The sequence below is a fragment of the Salvia splendens genome, chromosome 21, assembly GCF_004379255.2.
Source record: "Salvia splendens isolate huo1 chromosome 21, SspV2, whole genome shotgun sequence".
Taxonomy (NCBI): domain Eukaryota; kingdom Viridiplantae; phylum Streptophyta; class Magnoliopsida; order Lamiales; family Lamiaceae; genus Salvia; species Salvia splendens.
Window position 1 is genome coordinate 6,138,476 of NC_056052.1, and position 15,237 is coordinate 6,153,712.

General features: G+C 39.6%; 3 protein-coding genes across 3 annotated transcripts; 1 reads left to right on the forward strand and 2 right to left on the reverse strand.

Annotated features, from left to right (window-relative positions):
• The first annotated feature begins 64 nt into the window (after positions 1-64).
• Positions 65-1,847, forward strand: LOC121783514 (membrane metalloprotease ARASP, chloroplastic-like). Its single transcript, XM_042181606.1, has one exon. It carries the CDS (start codon positions 211-213, stop codon positions 1,546-1,548), a length of 1,338 nt encoding a protein of 445 aa, XP_042037540.1. The 5' UTR covers positions 65-210; the 3' UTR covers positions 1,549-1,847.
• A 531-nt stretch (positions 1,848-2,378) lies between these two features.
• LOC121784118 (glycine-rich cell wall structural protein 1-like) lies at positions 2,379-3,625 on the reverse strand. Its single transcript, XM_042182300.1, has 3 exons — positions 3,292-3,625; positions 2,879-3,217; positions 2,379-2,794 (listed from the first exon to the last, which is right to left on the reverse strand). Exons 1-3 carry the CDS (start codon positions 3,623-3,625, stop codon positions 2,379-2,381), a joined length of 1,089 nt encoding a protein of 362 aa, XP_042038234.1.
• Positions 3,626-5,827: 2,202 nt separating this feature from the next.
• LOC121784119 (dirigent protein 22-like) lies at positions 5,828-6,361 on the reverse strand. The gene has a single exon (XM_042182301.1). It carries the CDS (start codon positions 6,359-6,361, stop codon positions 5,828-5,830), a length of 534 nt encoding a protein of 177 aa, XP_042038235.1.
• Between the last annotated feature and the right edge of the window lie 8,876 nt (positions 6,362-15,237).

Genomic DNA, 15,237 nt, shown 5'->3' on the forward strand with positions numbered 1-15,237 from the left:
AAAGAAAATGAAAAATCATTGCGCAGAAGTTGTTGAATGGATGGCAACATGTTATTCAATTCACCTCCACAAAATCCCAAGTTCAGTTTATCCATTCAATACTACTTGCTCTCTCAGCTCACTCTCAGCAACAAAAATCAACGCCACCACCTTAAATTAACTTAATCTTCTTCCCTATAATCCTCTCCAAATCAATCCCATAATCTCAGAATGATTGCAAATCTCTCTTTATCCCCTCACCAATTCGCCAGATTCAGCACCTCACGAATACCCATTTCCGATTTTCCCCCCAAATCCAAAACCCCTAATTTATTCAAACCTCTATCTTCTTCGCCATGCTCAATAATTCACAGAGATAGTCCGATTCTCTTCAGGAGCAGAGGATTACGAGATGCTGCAAGGAAAAAGTTTCGAACTTGCGCGATTGGCGGGCTTGATTTTGGTGCGTTCGAGAGCGCTCAATCAGTTCTCGAAGCAGCTGCGGTTTTGACTGCAATCATCGTAGTTCACGAAAGCGGCCATTTCTTCGCAGCTTATCTTCAGGGGATTCATGTGAGTAAATTTGCAGTTGGTTTTGGTCCGATTTTAGCTAAATTCAATTCCAAAAATGTTGAGTATTCACTTAGGGCTATCCCTCTCGGTGGATTTGTTGCGTTTCCTGATAATGATCCCGATAGCGATATCCCTGCCGATGATGTGAATTTGCTGAAAAATAGGCCGATTTTCGACAGGGTTGTTGTGATTTCTGCTGGTGTGATTGCCAACATTGTGTTTGCTTATGTTATCATCTTTGCACAAGTACTGTTTGTTGGATTGCCTGTGCAAGAATCGTTCCCCGGTGTGCTTGTGCCGGAGGTGAGGCCGTTTTCGGCCGCCTCAAGAGACGGTTTGTTGCCCGGTGATGTGATTTTAGGCCTAAATGATGTTGAGCTTTCAAGAACCGGTCCTAATTTGGTTTCTGAGGTAGTTGACGTGATTAGGAATAGCCCGAATAGGAAGGTAGTGTTCAAAATTGGAAGGGGGGGTGAGAATGTGAAGATCAATATCACCCCGGATAAGAATGTGGATGGCACCGGGAGGATTGGAGTTCAGTTATCGCCTAATGTGAAGCTCACAAAGGTTAAACCGAGGGATCTGTTTGAGGTGTTCCGTTTCTCTGGCCGTGAGTTTTGGGGTTTGTCATCTAATGTGTTGGACAGTTTGAAGCAGACATTCATGAATTTCTCCCAGTCTGCTAGTAAGGTTTCTGGGCCCGTTGCCATTATAGCCGTTGGTGCAGAAGTTGCAAAGTCAAACACTGATGGCCTTTACCAATTCGCGGCTATTTTGAATCTGAATCTCGCTGTGATAAACATTCTGCCTCTGCCTGCTTTGGATGGTGGATCGTTGACATTCCTCCTGATAGAAGCAGCTAGAGGCGGGAGGAAGCTCCCGTTTGAGTTGGAGCAGCGGATCATGTCATCTGGGATTATGCTGGTTATAGTCCTCGGGGTTTTCCTTCTTGTTCGTGACACGTTAAACCTGGACATCATCAAAGATTTGTTATGATTTTTGGTCAGGTAAATGCTTCGTTTCTTGGAATGTTCGTATGAGGAGTGGCAAATGATGCATACGCTGGTCGCTTGTTACTGTTGCTCCCCTTAAAGACCATACGATAAATCCCCTTTTCATCTGGATCTTGAGCCCTAATTATGGTTGTATATTGCTCAACACATTAATCTAAATACATAGATTTTTACTATATATCTGTTTTGAAATGATGATCTTTGTATAGTTTTTCGGGGTCATGTGTATCATTTTTGTGTGTTGCTGCCTAAGCCTAATTTATTACCCGTGCTGATTAAATACTCTTGTTCTCGAAATGCTTATGCTGCCGATGTATTTGATGCTGGTTGTTAGGTGCTTCGTTGTTGTTGTTGTTTAATTCATCTATGAGGCTCCGGGTAGGCTCACCCATTAACCTAGTGAGCACATCTATATGATTGCTTTTACACTCATCTTTCTGTTTATTGAAGGACATTAAATTTGTTGGTTGCAATATTTCTCTGAGATAGGTAGGTCGATAATTGTGTACATGACTTATTAATATATCGGTTCATAGAGTAAACTTATGGAATTATTATACTCCTATGTCAGATAAATTGCATATCAAGTTTGGAATAACAAGTGAGAAGTGCTGAAGATGATTCAAGAAAAGATATATTTTCATTGCATGAAATTTACTACCTTCTATTTGTTGTTATAGAAGGCATTAATTGATAACGTAGAGGAACTCTAGAGATACGAGTTTCACAGACGAGATATTCTATTTCGAAAATAAGAAACATCACAATGTTTGATGACTATGCGATGTAGTAAGCATTAACATAGTTTTATGTTCATGGGCCGCCTTTGCCGCCGGAGCCGCTTCCAACTCCAACGCCCGTGCCGGAACCACCTCCAACACCTACACCAATCCCAATGCCGATACCAACACCAACTCCTCCACCGTGCCCTCCACCGCCACCACCTCCTATGCCGCCACCAGATCCTCCTCCTAATCCTCCACCAGCACCACCACCGAACCCACCACCATGTCCTGAACCACCACCTAAACCTCCGCCGCCACCACCTCCTCCTCCTCCTCCACCTCCACCTCCACCGCCCCCAGCGCCTCCGGCACCAACACCCCCACCAGCACCAAATCCACCACCATGGCCAGATCCTCCCCCTAGACCACCACCTCCGCCTCCACCCCCACCGCCTCCTCCTCCCCCTCCGCCAACTCCACCCGCGCCACCTCCAACACCACCTCCTGCTCCAAAGCCTCCACCCGATCCAGAACCACCCCCGATCCCGCCTCCACCACCTCTTCCTCCTCCACCACCTCCTCCAAGACCTCCACCTCCACCAACTCCACCACCTGCTCCAAATCCTCCACCCGAGCCAGAACCACCTCCAATCCCGCCCCCGCCACCTTTTCCTCCTCCACCACCTCCTCCAAGACCACCACCTCCCCCTGCACCCCCACCAATCCCACCACCTGCTCCAAATCCTCCACCCGAGCCAGAACCACCTCCAACCCCGCCTCCACCACCTTTTCCTCCTCCTCCACCTCCCCCAAGACCTCCACCTCCGCCAGTGCCCCCACCAGCTCCACCTCCAAATCCTCCACCCGAGCCGGAGCCACCACCTAGTCCTCCTCTTCCACCTCCACCTCCAAGTCCGCCACCTCCTCCTGCTCCACCACCCAAACCGCCACCTCCACCTAGTCCTCCTCCTCCCCTGCTCCACCACCAAGTCCGCCACCACCTCCTGCTCCACCACCCAAACCGCCACCACCGCCACCACCGCCAAGTCCGCCACCTCCTCCCGCTCCACCACCACCACCAAAGCCTCCACCTCCTCCTACACCACCACCATGTCCACCATGTCCTCCACCAGGACGGCCACCATAACCTCCCCGACCTCCTCCCCGTCCACCCCAACCGCGGCCACGACCATAGCAGCCACGCCGGCTATACCTACAATCATCTCTCCAACCCTCCTTACCAAGTTTCCCATCACCAAGAATCTCTACACTCAAATTCAACACCAAGATAAGGAGAAGTGCCGTTACACACGTCCATTTATGAGAAAACCCCATTTTCCCTAAAATCCAAGGTGTATTAGTAGTGTTATCTCACTCAACTCTGCATGCCGCTTATATACACAAAGAACACATCTGCCCCCAATTAATGCACACATTGCTTGCTTACATCTACGCGTTTGAGCAGATGGGAAGTGGCGGGAGAGCATTTATTGTTCAAAAAAGTCCATTCAGATTAGGGTTTTTAAATGGTAAAATTTCATCTAGTTAAACCTACCGACACACTCATCTCTCTCTATCTTTTTTAGACATAAAAACATGGGTCAACTTAGCTAGGATATTTCTATGTATCCTTTTAAATCCTTACTTTCTAAGAGTAATTAAAAGGTGTGGTTGGGATAGTGAAGTGGAGATCTAATATAATTAATGCTGTGCTATCTAGTATTGTAACTTTTTTATTTAAATTTTGTGATGGATTTGTAAGAGATGACTTGTATGAAGAAGAAGAAGACATCTCCCTTTTAATTAGAAAAGTATAGTAACTATGGTGAATTGTGGTGAAGCAAACCATATCCCACATCGGAGAATGGACAAGAATTGCAAGCATATAAATGGGCTACCCCAACTTTATTAGTATGAGGCCTTTTGGGGAGTACCCCAAGAGCAAAGCCGTGAGGGCTTTGCCTAAAGCGGACAATATTATACTAATGTGGATTTCGGGTGTGCACCACCGGTTACCCAACAGTAACACATGGAAAATTGTAAAATTAAATGTTCATGCTTTTGTTGGTGTTAAAATCATATCCTTATTACTACTAGATAACATACTTCTTGCATAAATTTAAATTATTATAACAAATAAAGAACTAAGATGATATTTATTAAAAAGTACTCTAAATTTTTTAAAGTATAAGTACTTAAAGTGTCCATTTAATTTCTCCCAATAAAAGAAAATTACATTTAATGATTTACAGTTAGATGGAGAAATATATGAATCTGACCTGTTCAAATACCCGACTTAGTCCACCTTGACATTAATTTCTCACATGCAACCATTTATTAAATGTAGTAATGCTAGAACTGTATAAAAGCAATAATATATGTAAAATATATAAAAAATATTAGCAATAATACTAGCTAGACTACTAATAACATAACAATTATTATGATATAAAAGAAGATTTGTTTATCAATTAACGAATTGCAATAAAGTACTTTTGCATAAACACAAAATTAAGATAGACGGCAGTCACATTAATTTACAACCAAGATAATTGAAAAGAAAGTTTGAAGCATGCAAAATCAAAACATTAATTTGAGCTATAAATTTTATTCATTGTTACGAATCAATCAAGAAAACGATTGCTAAGTACAAGATAAACGATACATGAATTTACGTGGTTCAATATTTCGATCTACATCCACTAAAAACAAGAGAAATATTCTTTATTCGTGTATCACACAAACTACAATAGAGAAGGTAAAATATGTGTAGCAAGAATAGAAATGAAACGCCCAATCTAATCTCCAAGTCAGGCTTGCTATCAAATGAATCTTGATCTCGAACGAATTTTACACAATCTAACTGACTTGGTACGAGTTTTATGAAATGTCAAGGAAAATAGATTGAAAAAGTTAGTGGAATGTGGATCCCGATTAAAATGAGTAAGGACTCTGTTTTGTAATGTGGATTAATTTCCTCGAAACAGAGCATGCAGAATTAAACATTAGTATTCAAATTCATGTTCTAAAATCCAAAAACACAAAGTTATTGATTCAGTATCTAAAAAATCAAAATCACCAAAATAAAATTCTAAAATCCAGAAAGAAAATTCTGAGTTCAAAACCTATTTACATATATGTTTCAATAAAAAAACTAATAAAATAAGTTCAACCCCTATTTACATATATGCTTAAGTAAAACAAACTAATAAAACAAACACAGGTTGATAATGTGTTGATATTTTATGTAGACATTATTTGTCATTTGTTGACATCAAATCTTGAAATCTAACGGTCCAGATCATCTATTGACACTTTTTAACGAATTGCAATTAATTAACACTTTTTAAGAGCGACGATAGTCTCATTAATTTACAACCAAGATAATTGAAAAGAAAATTTTAAGTACGTACAACCAAAACAATTGAATTTGAGCAACAAATTTTATTCATTTTGATAGACAATGTTGTTATTGATGATATTGAAATATGAGACAAAAATTGCACTTCAAAAGAAAATTTTCCTTGGCAAGTATATCTAAAAGTGTACGACGGTAAGATTGCATTGGATGAGGGCATAGTGACTTGCGTGGTCGTATGAAAGAGTCTCGAAAGTCGCGTAACCACGAGCCAATCGAAATTTTCCCGTGCCTCCCACCACTGCCACCTCCCTCACCCGCTCAAACTGGGCACTGGTCCCTTGTATTTCTAGTGTGCTGCCTTTATACTTGTCATTAATAAAAACAATTGATATAAGGACGTGGGTGTTAGACCCATCGAGGGCTGACGTCACGTATATACCTTGAGCCCGAGCAATCTGGGCCGAGCTTTCCTCAAATCCTTCTGTTATTGGATCGTCGGTGCAGAAAATGGCTCCAAATTTTGTGAAGCTAAGCAGCCCGTGTGACGGGTCCGTGATCTCGACAACGGTCGCATTGGGCCCGCCCGAATAATCTTGGAAGTAGACTGTCATTTGGATCTCTTTGAGTTTGAGTTTAAGAAGCCCTAAATCATCTGCTTTCGAAAATGTGAAAAATGCAAGAAATAAAAATAGGTATAATTTGATTGCCATAGGCGTAGAAGTTGTGAACTCAAATTGAATAATTGTGTTCTGTGTAATTTGATTTCTTTAGTTCTGAATATATTTATAATATTAGTAGCTGAAAAGAGCCAAAAGTTAGCATATAGTATGAATTAACTATTAATTAATAGCAAGTGAAGCATCCAACGAGGTTTAGGATGGATTAATTAATTAATTAATTTCATAATATACCTTCTCATGTATTTTAGTTGTCGGAGGAATGTGATTAAGTATTAGTTTAACAGAAAGCATGCACCGACAAACAGAATGTAGAATCCATGTTGAGTATTCAATTAGACCTCTGTTTTATTTTCCTCCGCCTCTTATAAATTGATAATTAGTTTATTTTTTTGTGTTAATCCAATCCAGCATTTTCAAGCAGAGAGGCTCAGGAAACTGAATCTATTAGAAGTGTGAGACTAATTGGACTCAAATTGGGATTGGGTCTGGGAATTAATTCAGCTGGGCTGAATTAGTTAGTTGGCCCACATCTTTAGTAATGGCCCAAGTTGGCTGTGGCTCGTTACTTACTGGGAGCCATCCGAATGCTGCCGCGTGGCACTCCATGAGGATTGTGATTGAAGGCCGTTGGATCCAGGGTTGTGTTTGTTTACAGAAATAAGTGCTTAGCTCCCTTTCTCATCCATTCATTCACTCTCTCTCTTTGAAATTTCTCTCTCCCTTCTCTCTCTCTCTCTCTCTCTCTCCCTATGATCTTTGCTGATGATGTTCTCCGGTCTCTCCTTCTCTTCTCTATGTGAGTTCTGAGTGAGGATCCATCAACTCCTGTGTTGATCGGCTGGTTTGGTTAAAGATTGAACGGTTAAGTTTAGATCTGTTCCAAGGAGAAAGATCTTCGGGCGATTCGTTAAGATCTATGAGATCCGTGACTCCGTGAGTCAAAGGCTGTGTGTATGTGAGGTGATTCGTTGGTATCGTGTTGTAGAAGGTCCGTGCGAAGTAGCAATCGGTGGATCCGTAGGGTTTGGGGTTCGATTGGTCTCACGGTGCTCCCTGTGACTTGTTGGTGAAGATAGTGGAGGTCTTTGGCCATGTGAAGTTGCTTGTGCAACCTGAACCATATCCTTATCTTCTAGCTTGTCTTCTGTACTTTGTGTTCATTTAGATCCGAAAGGATCTTGTTATGGTTTTACTGACTCGGTTACTTAGTGTGCTGGTGACGTGGAGGTATAACTAGAAGTCCGATGCAGAAGAGCATCAGACATTAGCCAGGGTTTTCTTTCAGGACCTTGTACTTATTAGTAGTTTGTAGTTTTGTACTCTTCTTTTATATTTCGGCTTGTATCTTGTGAGATTAGTCATCTCAGTAGCGGTATAATAGCAAAAGAGGTCCCGATAATTGGCAAATCCTCTCGATCTGATCCCTACAAGAAGGAATTTAATTAACACCTTTTCTATAAAAGAGATAATAATATTCCTTTAATCTTTTAAAAATAGAAATTATTTGTATTTTGATCCATCCTTAACAATAGAAACATATTTGGGCCCAAATTAAATAACTTCTCCAAAATACTCTAAAGCATGGCCTAATATATTTCTTATATGGGCCCAAAACAAATTAAATTGTTACTCCAAATTACTCAGAAGGCCGAAATCATACTAATAGGAACCCGAAAAGCAGCCTTTATTCAAATTTCACCAAATGAAGAAATACAAACAGGCCCACCAACATAAAAGAGTAGAAGAAGAAAGATAATGCTTAATTCTCTTCATACTAGCAAATAGATTGAGAGTTCAAATAATAGGGATATCATCACCCATTGCCCAATACATAGAAGTAATTAACTTCCACCTAATTAAGATTTAAACTAGCCCAGCAATACAACAGCGGCCCAGACCCACATCCCGAATCCGAGACCCGGTCCAGCGATCCAGAACGAATTAATTATCTACAGATTTCTAGTCCGTCACTAAAATAAATTCAAACACGCTTTTGGGCAAAGAAAATTTAACGATTTATAAATAATACTCCCTCTGCCCACAAGAGTATCTACTTTCTAATTTCAGAAACTCTACCCATAACGCAGCTTGTTGCGGGCTCGGCCTCGTCTCGCCGAGATGAGCCAGCATTGCAGACTTCTCATCTCACAAAGGGGCTCACTGGGTAGGGGAAGTTGGCCAGACAGCGCGCCACACTATCATAGAACTATTTTTTCTTTCAACTACCCCGTTTTGTTCAGGTGTACGGGGAAAACTGGTTTGATGGATAATCTCAATTTATGTAAGCCATACGCGTGAGCTGAGTACCAATATTTGCAGCGAAGTTGTGGGCAATTGATATCACGGTAATCTCCATATCTCAGTTTATTATAGGCTTGAAAAAGGTTTAGAGAAGGTAAATTTCCCTCTCCATTAGTTAAGGAAAAGATTTGGCTTTACAAGGCAATATCTTCTTTCCTTCCTTGAATTTCCGCCTAAATTCAGCACTTGACAGCATTACGTGACTTTCGTAGAATGACCATAACATTCTCCACAGAACTCCGATTGAGATTATCAAGGTACTGACACCAAGCTCTTTCGAAGATGAAGAGAATGGTATGTAGCACGCCCTGGTCGGACTCTAGAATCGCCGAAAAAATGGGTCAGACTTCTGTGCGCGAACAGTCCCAGCGGGCCGATGGACAGCTTCCTAGCTCTCTGGACTGGTTTTCAGCGACTGCTGGCGTGCGCCAGCAGCCCGCTGGGTTGCGCTCTGTTGCATCTTCCAAATTTTGCCCTTTTCATGCCGTTTTTCAGCTCTATTTTACACATTTCCTACAAAACACGTCAAATTACAAAATTGGATAAAATATGCAAATAATGGACGTGTAATGCAACTTTGACACTCAAAACGGACCAAATAATAACCTTATAACAGTGCAAAATCCGTGCTATCACGCACCCCGACCTCTTATAATTAGGTTGAGCCTTCTTTGAATTCAGAGATAATCAGGCGTTTGTGCAAAATATAGCACTGAGCCTGGAGCAGTTAAGACCATCCAAAATACCTCAAATCTCATTTTTGATAATTATAATTTTTCAGTCATACTTCGAACCCATATCCATTGTTACATTTTTCTACGGAATAACATCAAATATGTTGTAACTATTGCAAAAAAAAAACAATTATGAGTCATACCAAAAAATGGTGTAAATTTTGAGTTTTGCACACAATTTTGGAGATGACAAAGTGATACGATGTGGCATCTTAGGAGTTCATATCAGTATCGTTTGTTAGGAATTCTTGTATTCATCTAATGAGCGCAGCGGAAATTTGAGACAAGAATAACAGATCTAGATTCATAATTATATTGTAAGTTGAGTACGTAATGCACAACAGAACTAAATCTTACTTGTTGTGTTGTTTTCTTCTACGATTGTGTCCTGCAAGTTGAATCCACTACTATCGAGGTCCACATGTATTCTGATCCGATGCAGGAAGAGTTCCTCGGTACAATCGTTCTATAGAGAAAGCTAGGAAATCTCTTGTGAACGTAGCGCCGCTTTTCTCTCTTAGAAAATTAGGTTTTCTGTATTTTCTGTTATCTACAATAGAGCATATATATAATAGAATAATTGTAACATTGGACCAAGCCCAATATAATTATTTCCTATTAATCTAATCTAGCCCATTAATCTTTCAATCTCCCACTTGGACTAGCATTAGATATAATACACAGCTCTAACATTGTACCCTTGAGTGGATCAAAATACATATATAGTGTGACCCTTTAGGCCCTCATTATCGATGACGATCTAATCGAAGTCTGCACAAAACTTCTAGACTGCGTTGGCAGCGTAGCTCGATATATGAAGGATGTTTACGTGAATTCGGTAAACAAGCCTTTACACAAAGTTTATAGTAATATCCTTTCATTCATGAACCACCCGATTGAGCCTAAGATTTGTCATGTGGCATCCAAATAGCTCAATCACTTTATCTTATCTTTATTACATGACCCATTTGATCATATTCAATTACTTTAATAGAATATATCTTTGCATTTAATATAGAGAATTTTAGTGTTCTCTTTAATTTCTTATCAAGGAATGAATCTCATTCTTGGCCCAACTACCATTTCCATTTATCTTATGATGTACCCAACACAAGTCCGTGTCTCAATCCTCCGAGGGGAGGCAAAGCGTTGTACAAGGTCAAAGCACACCACTCAACAAACAAAATGTGTAATGACCTCAGATCCAAGGACTATTACATACTTCATGTACTAATAAACTGTAGACACTTAACAAAACAGTTTAACAGTAGGGTATACCAATAATCTCCAAAGTATACCATGTGTCCATCACGAATATCTAATATCTCATAGCTGTGAGAACAACTACATTCTCGAAGAATGTGATGCAAACCACATGCTAACCTATAACATATCATCAATATCCCATTCTTGATGATCATTGGTTAGGGCTATTTTAGAATTATACTATATCATTAATGTCTCACACCATTAACGACAGTCATAATTCAAGGGAACAAATATCTAGAATAAATACAAACATTTTAAACAATTATTCCAATAAGTGCACAAAACCCATAGAATTAAAATTTTCATATAATGTGATCAAGTAATATTGTCTCAACATAAAATGTTTCTAGGACATATAAAACTGTAACTCCCACTGATTCAAAGTCATCTACCAACATGCTCAACACCTAAGCTCTCAAAGTGCTTGTTGTGTTTTGCTATATATAACGGTTTGGTGAAAGGATCAGCCAAATTATCATCAGTGGGTACTCTTTCTAATTTTATGTCGCCTCTTTCAATTATTTCTCTGATCAGATGATATCTTCTGGGAACATGTTTGTTTCTGTTCGTAGCTCTGGGTTCTTTTGCTTGCGCAACAGCACTAGTGTTGTCACAATACAAAGGTATTGCACTATTGGCTCTCGGAATGACACCCAATTCTTTAACGAACTCTAACAAAGCAACAGCTTCTTTGGCAGCTTCAGATGCAGCAATATACTCGGCTTCGGTGGTGGAATCGGCAGTTGTACCTTGCTTGGAACTATTCCAACTCACTGCTCCACCATTGAGGACAAAAACATATCCAGACTAAGACTTATAGTCGTCATGGTCTGTTTGGAAACTAGCATCAGTGTACCCAGTAACTGATAACTCTGGTTGTCCACCATAGACTAAGAAATATTCTTTAGTCCTCCTAAGGTACTTAAGAATAGTCTTAACAGTTTTTCAATGTTCCTCATCGAGATTTTGCTGAAATCTGTCTGTCATGCTAAGCGCATAGACCACATCTGGCCTAGTGGATATCATGGCATACATAATAGATCCTATGGCAGAAGCGTATGAGATCCTTTTCATGTTGTCTCTTTCTTTGTCATTAGAAGGAAAATCCTTCTTTGACAATACAATGCCATGTCCCATAGGAAGAAAACCTCTCTTAGAATTTTCCATTGAGAAGCGCCTTAGCAACTTGTCTATGTAAGTGGATTGTGATAATCCTAACATCCTATTTGGTCTATCTCGATAGATCTTAATTCCAAGGATATAGGAAGCATCACCTAGATCCTTCATCATAAAAGAACTAGACAACCATCCTTTCACGGATTGCATCATGGAACGATCGCTTCCCATAATCAAGATGTCATCAACATATATGACGAGGAAGATAACGTTTCCATTCTCGCGTTTACTATAAACACATGGGTCCTCTTTGCTTCTGACAAAACCAAATGATTTGATTGTTCTGTCAAAACAAATATTCCAACTCCTCGAAGCTTGCTTAAGTCCATAGATGGACTTCTTTAGCTTGCACACTGCATTCGGCCTTTCTTTCGATACAAAACCTTCAGGCTGTGTCATATAGACATCGCCTTCTAATTCTCCATTGAGAAATGCGGTTTTGACATCTATTTGCCAAATATCAAAGTTGTAGTATGCAGCTATTGCAAGTAATATTCTAATGGACTTGACCTTAGCAACTGGCGAAAAGGTTTCATCATAGTCAATGCCTTCGCGTTGACTATAACCCTTTGCCACTAACCTAGCCTTGTAGGTTTTTACTTTACCATCTGCATCTCTCTTCTTTTTGAAGATCTATTTGCAGCCTATAAGGTAAACCCCATCTGGCAAGTCAACTAGTTCCCAGACTAAGTTGAAGTACATCGAGTCCATTTCAGATATCTAGGCTTCAAGCCACTTCTCTCGATCGGTGTCTGACACCGCTTCGGTATAGGTCTTAGGCTCATCGTCATCTAAATCAACTTCATCATCTTGGTTCTCAACTATTAAATTTATTCTCTCAGGTGGACGACGAATCCTCCTAGGCCTATTGAGTTGGTTTTCTTCTGGCTCGGGCTGTTCATTCTGATTGTGAGTAGGTTCAGGAATATCACTATGATCTTCTTGAGGTAGAGGTGATGCAACTATTGTATCATCTTGTCTTTGATGCATCTCATTGTCTTGAGGAGGTTCTTCGAGAGTCCCTCTAAGGTCTCCTCTAATAGTAATTTCCCCTCCCAATAGATCATCAAAAACTCCCACTGAGTTATTGTTCAAACCATTTGACAATACCTCAATCTCAATGTTATCTTGTGGTTCTTGAATTTCTTCAAGATCTACAATGTTGTGACTTTGTTCCTTTAAGACATAATTGTCTTCAATAAACTTCACATTCCTAGAGATTATCACCTTGTGATCTCCAGGGCAGTAGAATTCATATCCTCTAGTTTGTTTAGGATATCCCACAAAGTAACACTTCTCACTTTTATATTCCAACTTATCAGTCATTTGTTTCTTAACAAAAGCTGGACAACCACAGGTCCGCATATAGTTAAGACAAGGCTTTTTGCCATACCATAACTCATATGGTGTTTCCTCAACTGATTTAGATGGAACTCTATTCAGAATGTAAATAGCAGTCAATAAAGCATGAACCCAGAGAAATAAAGGAAGCCTAGCTAAACTCATCGTGGATCTAACCATATCTAATAATGTTCGGTTTCTCCTTTCAGATACTCCATTCATTTGTGGTGTACCAGGAGATGTCCAGTCTGACTGAATTCCATGCGATTTCAAGTAATCAAGAAATTCTTGGCTCAAGTATTCCCCTCCTTGATCTGATCGAAGAGTTTTGATACTTTTCCCAAGTTGTTTCTCAACTTTACACTTAAACTCTTTAAATTTCTCAATGGCCTCAGATTTGTGTTTCATAAGATACATATATCCATACCTTGTCAAATCATTAGTGAAAGTAATGAAGTACGAATAACCACCTTTTGCTTTAGTTGGAAACGGTCCGCACACATATGCGTGGATCAACTCTAGTACATCATTAGCACGCACTCCTTTCCCAGAAAGTGGCTTTTTAGTCATCTTTCCTTTGAGACAGAATTCACAAGCACCATATGATTCAAAATCAAATGAATTTAGATAGTCTAACTTTCTTAATCTCGCTATCCTCATCTCATTGATATGACCAAGTCTACAATGCCAAAGATAAGTAGTATTATCCGTATTACATAGCTTAAGTCTTTTATTTTGCACATTGAGAATATTCCGTTTGCATTCAAGCATATATAATCCATTCTCTAAAGAGGCATTTCCATAAAACAATCCATTATTAGAAAACGAGCATTTGCTGTTTGCAAAATGGAAGGAAAAAACCTTCGATGTCCAACATTAGAATGAAAATAATATTATTTGAAATAACTGGAACAAAATAACAATTATGTAAATATAGTCTATGTCCTGAGGGAAGATCTAATCTATAAGTTTCCACGCGTTCGGCAGCAACTTTTGCTCCATTTCCAACACGTAGGTCTACTTACTCAGACCTCACTTTCCTGCTGTCAATTAAACCTTGCACATTATTACAAATGTGTGAACCACAAGCGGTATCCAATACCTAGGATTGTGAGTTATTCATAGACATATTTATCTCAATGACAAACATAGCTGAGCTCTCACTCATTGCACATTGTGCCTTGAGTTTTGGGCAGTCTCTCTACCACTCCATGAAATTTGACCTAGTCAATTTGTTTGTTTCCATCATACACTCATAAGATAAGTTTGACATATTATCTGAACGGAAAATAAAACGAAAAGCAAATTAGAAAAGCATACAAAGATCACATTCGCATCACTAATCAAACAAGGGTTTATTGTATTGATTAGCTCCCACTAATTTTAACATATATTATGCCCCCAAACATAAAATACGAATTTATATCAAATATAAATTTTAGTGGTCCAAGATCCAAGTCTATATAGTTGTAGCCTCTGCGAGGGTTGATGACTACAATAATATCACCGGATAGGCCTTCAAGCCAATTGTAACAACAATTTTACAATTCTTGGTTCATTAATCTAATTAATATGCGTCCATAACTCATTTGGTTGCGAGGGCTACTCAAAATAATTTAAGCAAGTCTCCCCATCACACGATGCCAACCATGCATCTATGAATGAGCATAAACCTTGTAGATTTAGAGTAAACGCGAGGGTGTAAAACTCGTGGTCGAAAAGAGGAACATCAAACAATTGTGATGGACGACACATTTGTTTTAAAAAAAAACAAGACTTATATTTTATGGGGAAGAGTGTGATACTAGTTTTGTGAATATAATATATAATATTAAATTTCAAACAATTACTGGGCGCCGCCTACCCAGACATAGTATAACACGGACTACAAATACTGGGCGCCGCCTACGTAGACATAGTATAACATTGACTACACATACTGGGCGCCGCCTACCCAGACATAGTATAACACGGACTACACATACTGGGCGCCGCCTACCCAAACAATAAAACGGTCTCTAACTACTATAGTTAAATAAATAAGCATAAATCAAATAGCATGCTTATCACATAGGATTCAAATAA

Coding starts and splice junctions, on each gene's coding strand:
- LOC121783514 (XM_042181606.1), top strand. CDS start 211: ATGATTGCAAATCTCTCTTTATCCCCTCACCAATTCGCCAGATTCAGC.
- LOC121784118 (XM_042182300.1), bottom strand. CDS start 3,625: ATGGGGTTTTCTCATAAATGGACGTGTGTAACGGCACTTCTCCTTATC. Junction 3,218..3,291: donor TTTGGGTGGTGGAGCAGGAG/GTGGTGGCGGAC, acceptor GTGGTGGAGCAG/GAGGAGGTGGCGGACTTGGA. Junction 2,795..2,878: donor TGGAGTTGGTGGAGGTGGAG/GTCTTGGAGGAG, acceptor GCTTTGGAGCAG/GAGGTGGTGTTGGAGGTGGC.
- LOC121784119 (XM_042182301.1), bottom strand. CDS start 6,361: ATGGCAATCAAATTATACCTATTTTTATTTCTTGCATTTTTCACATTT.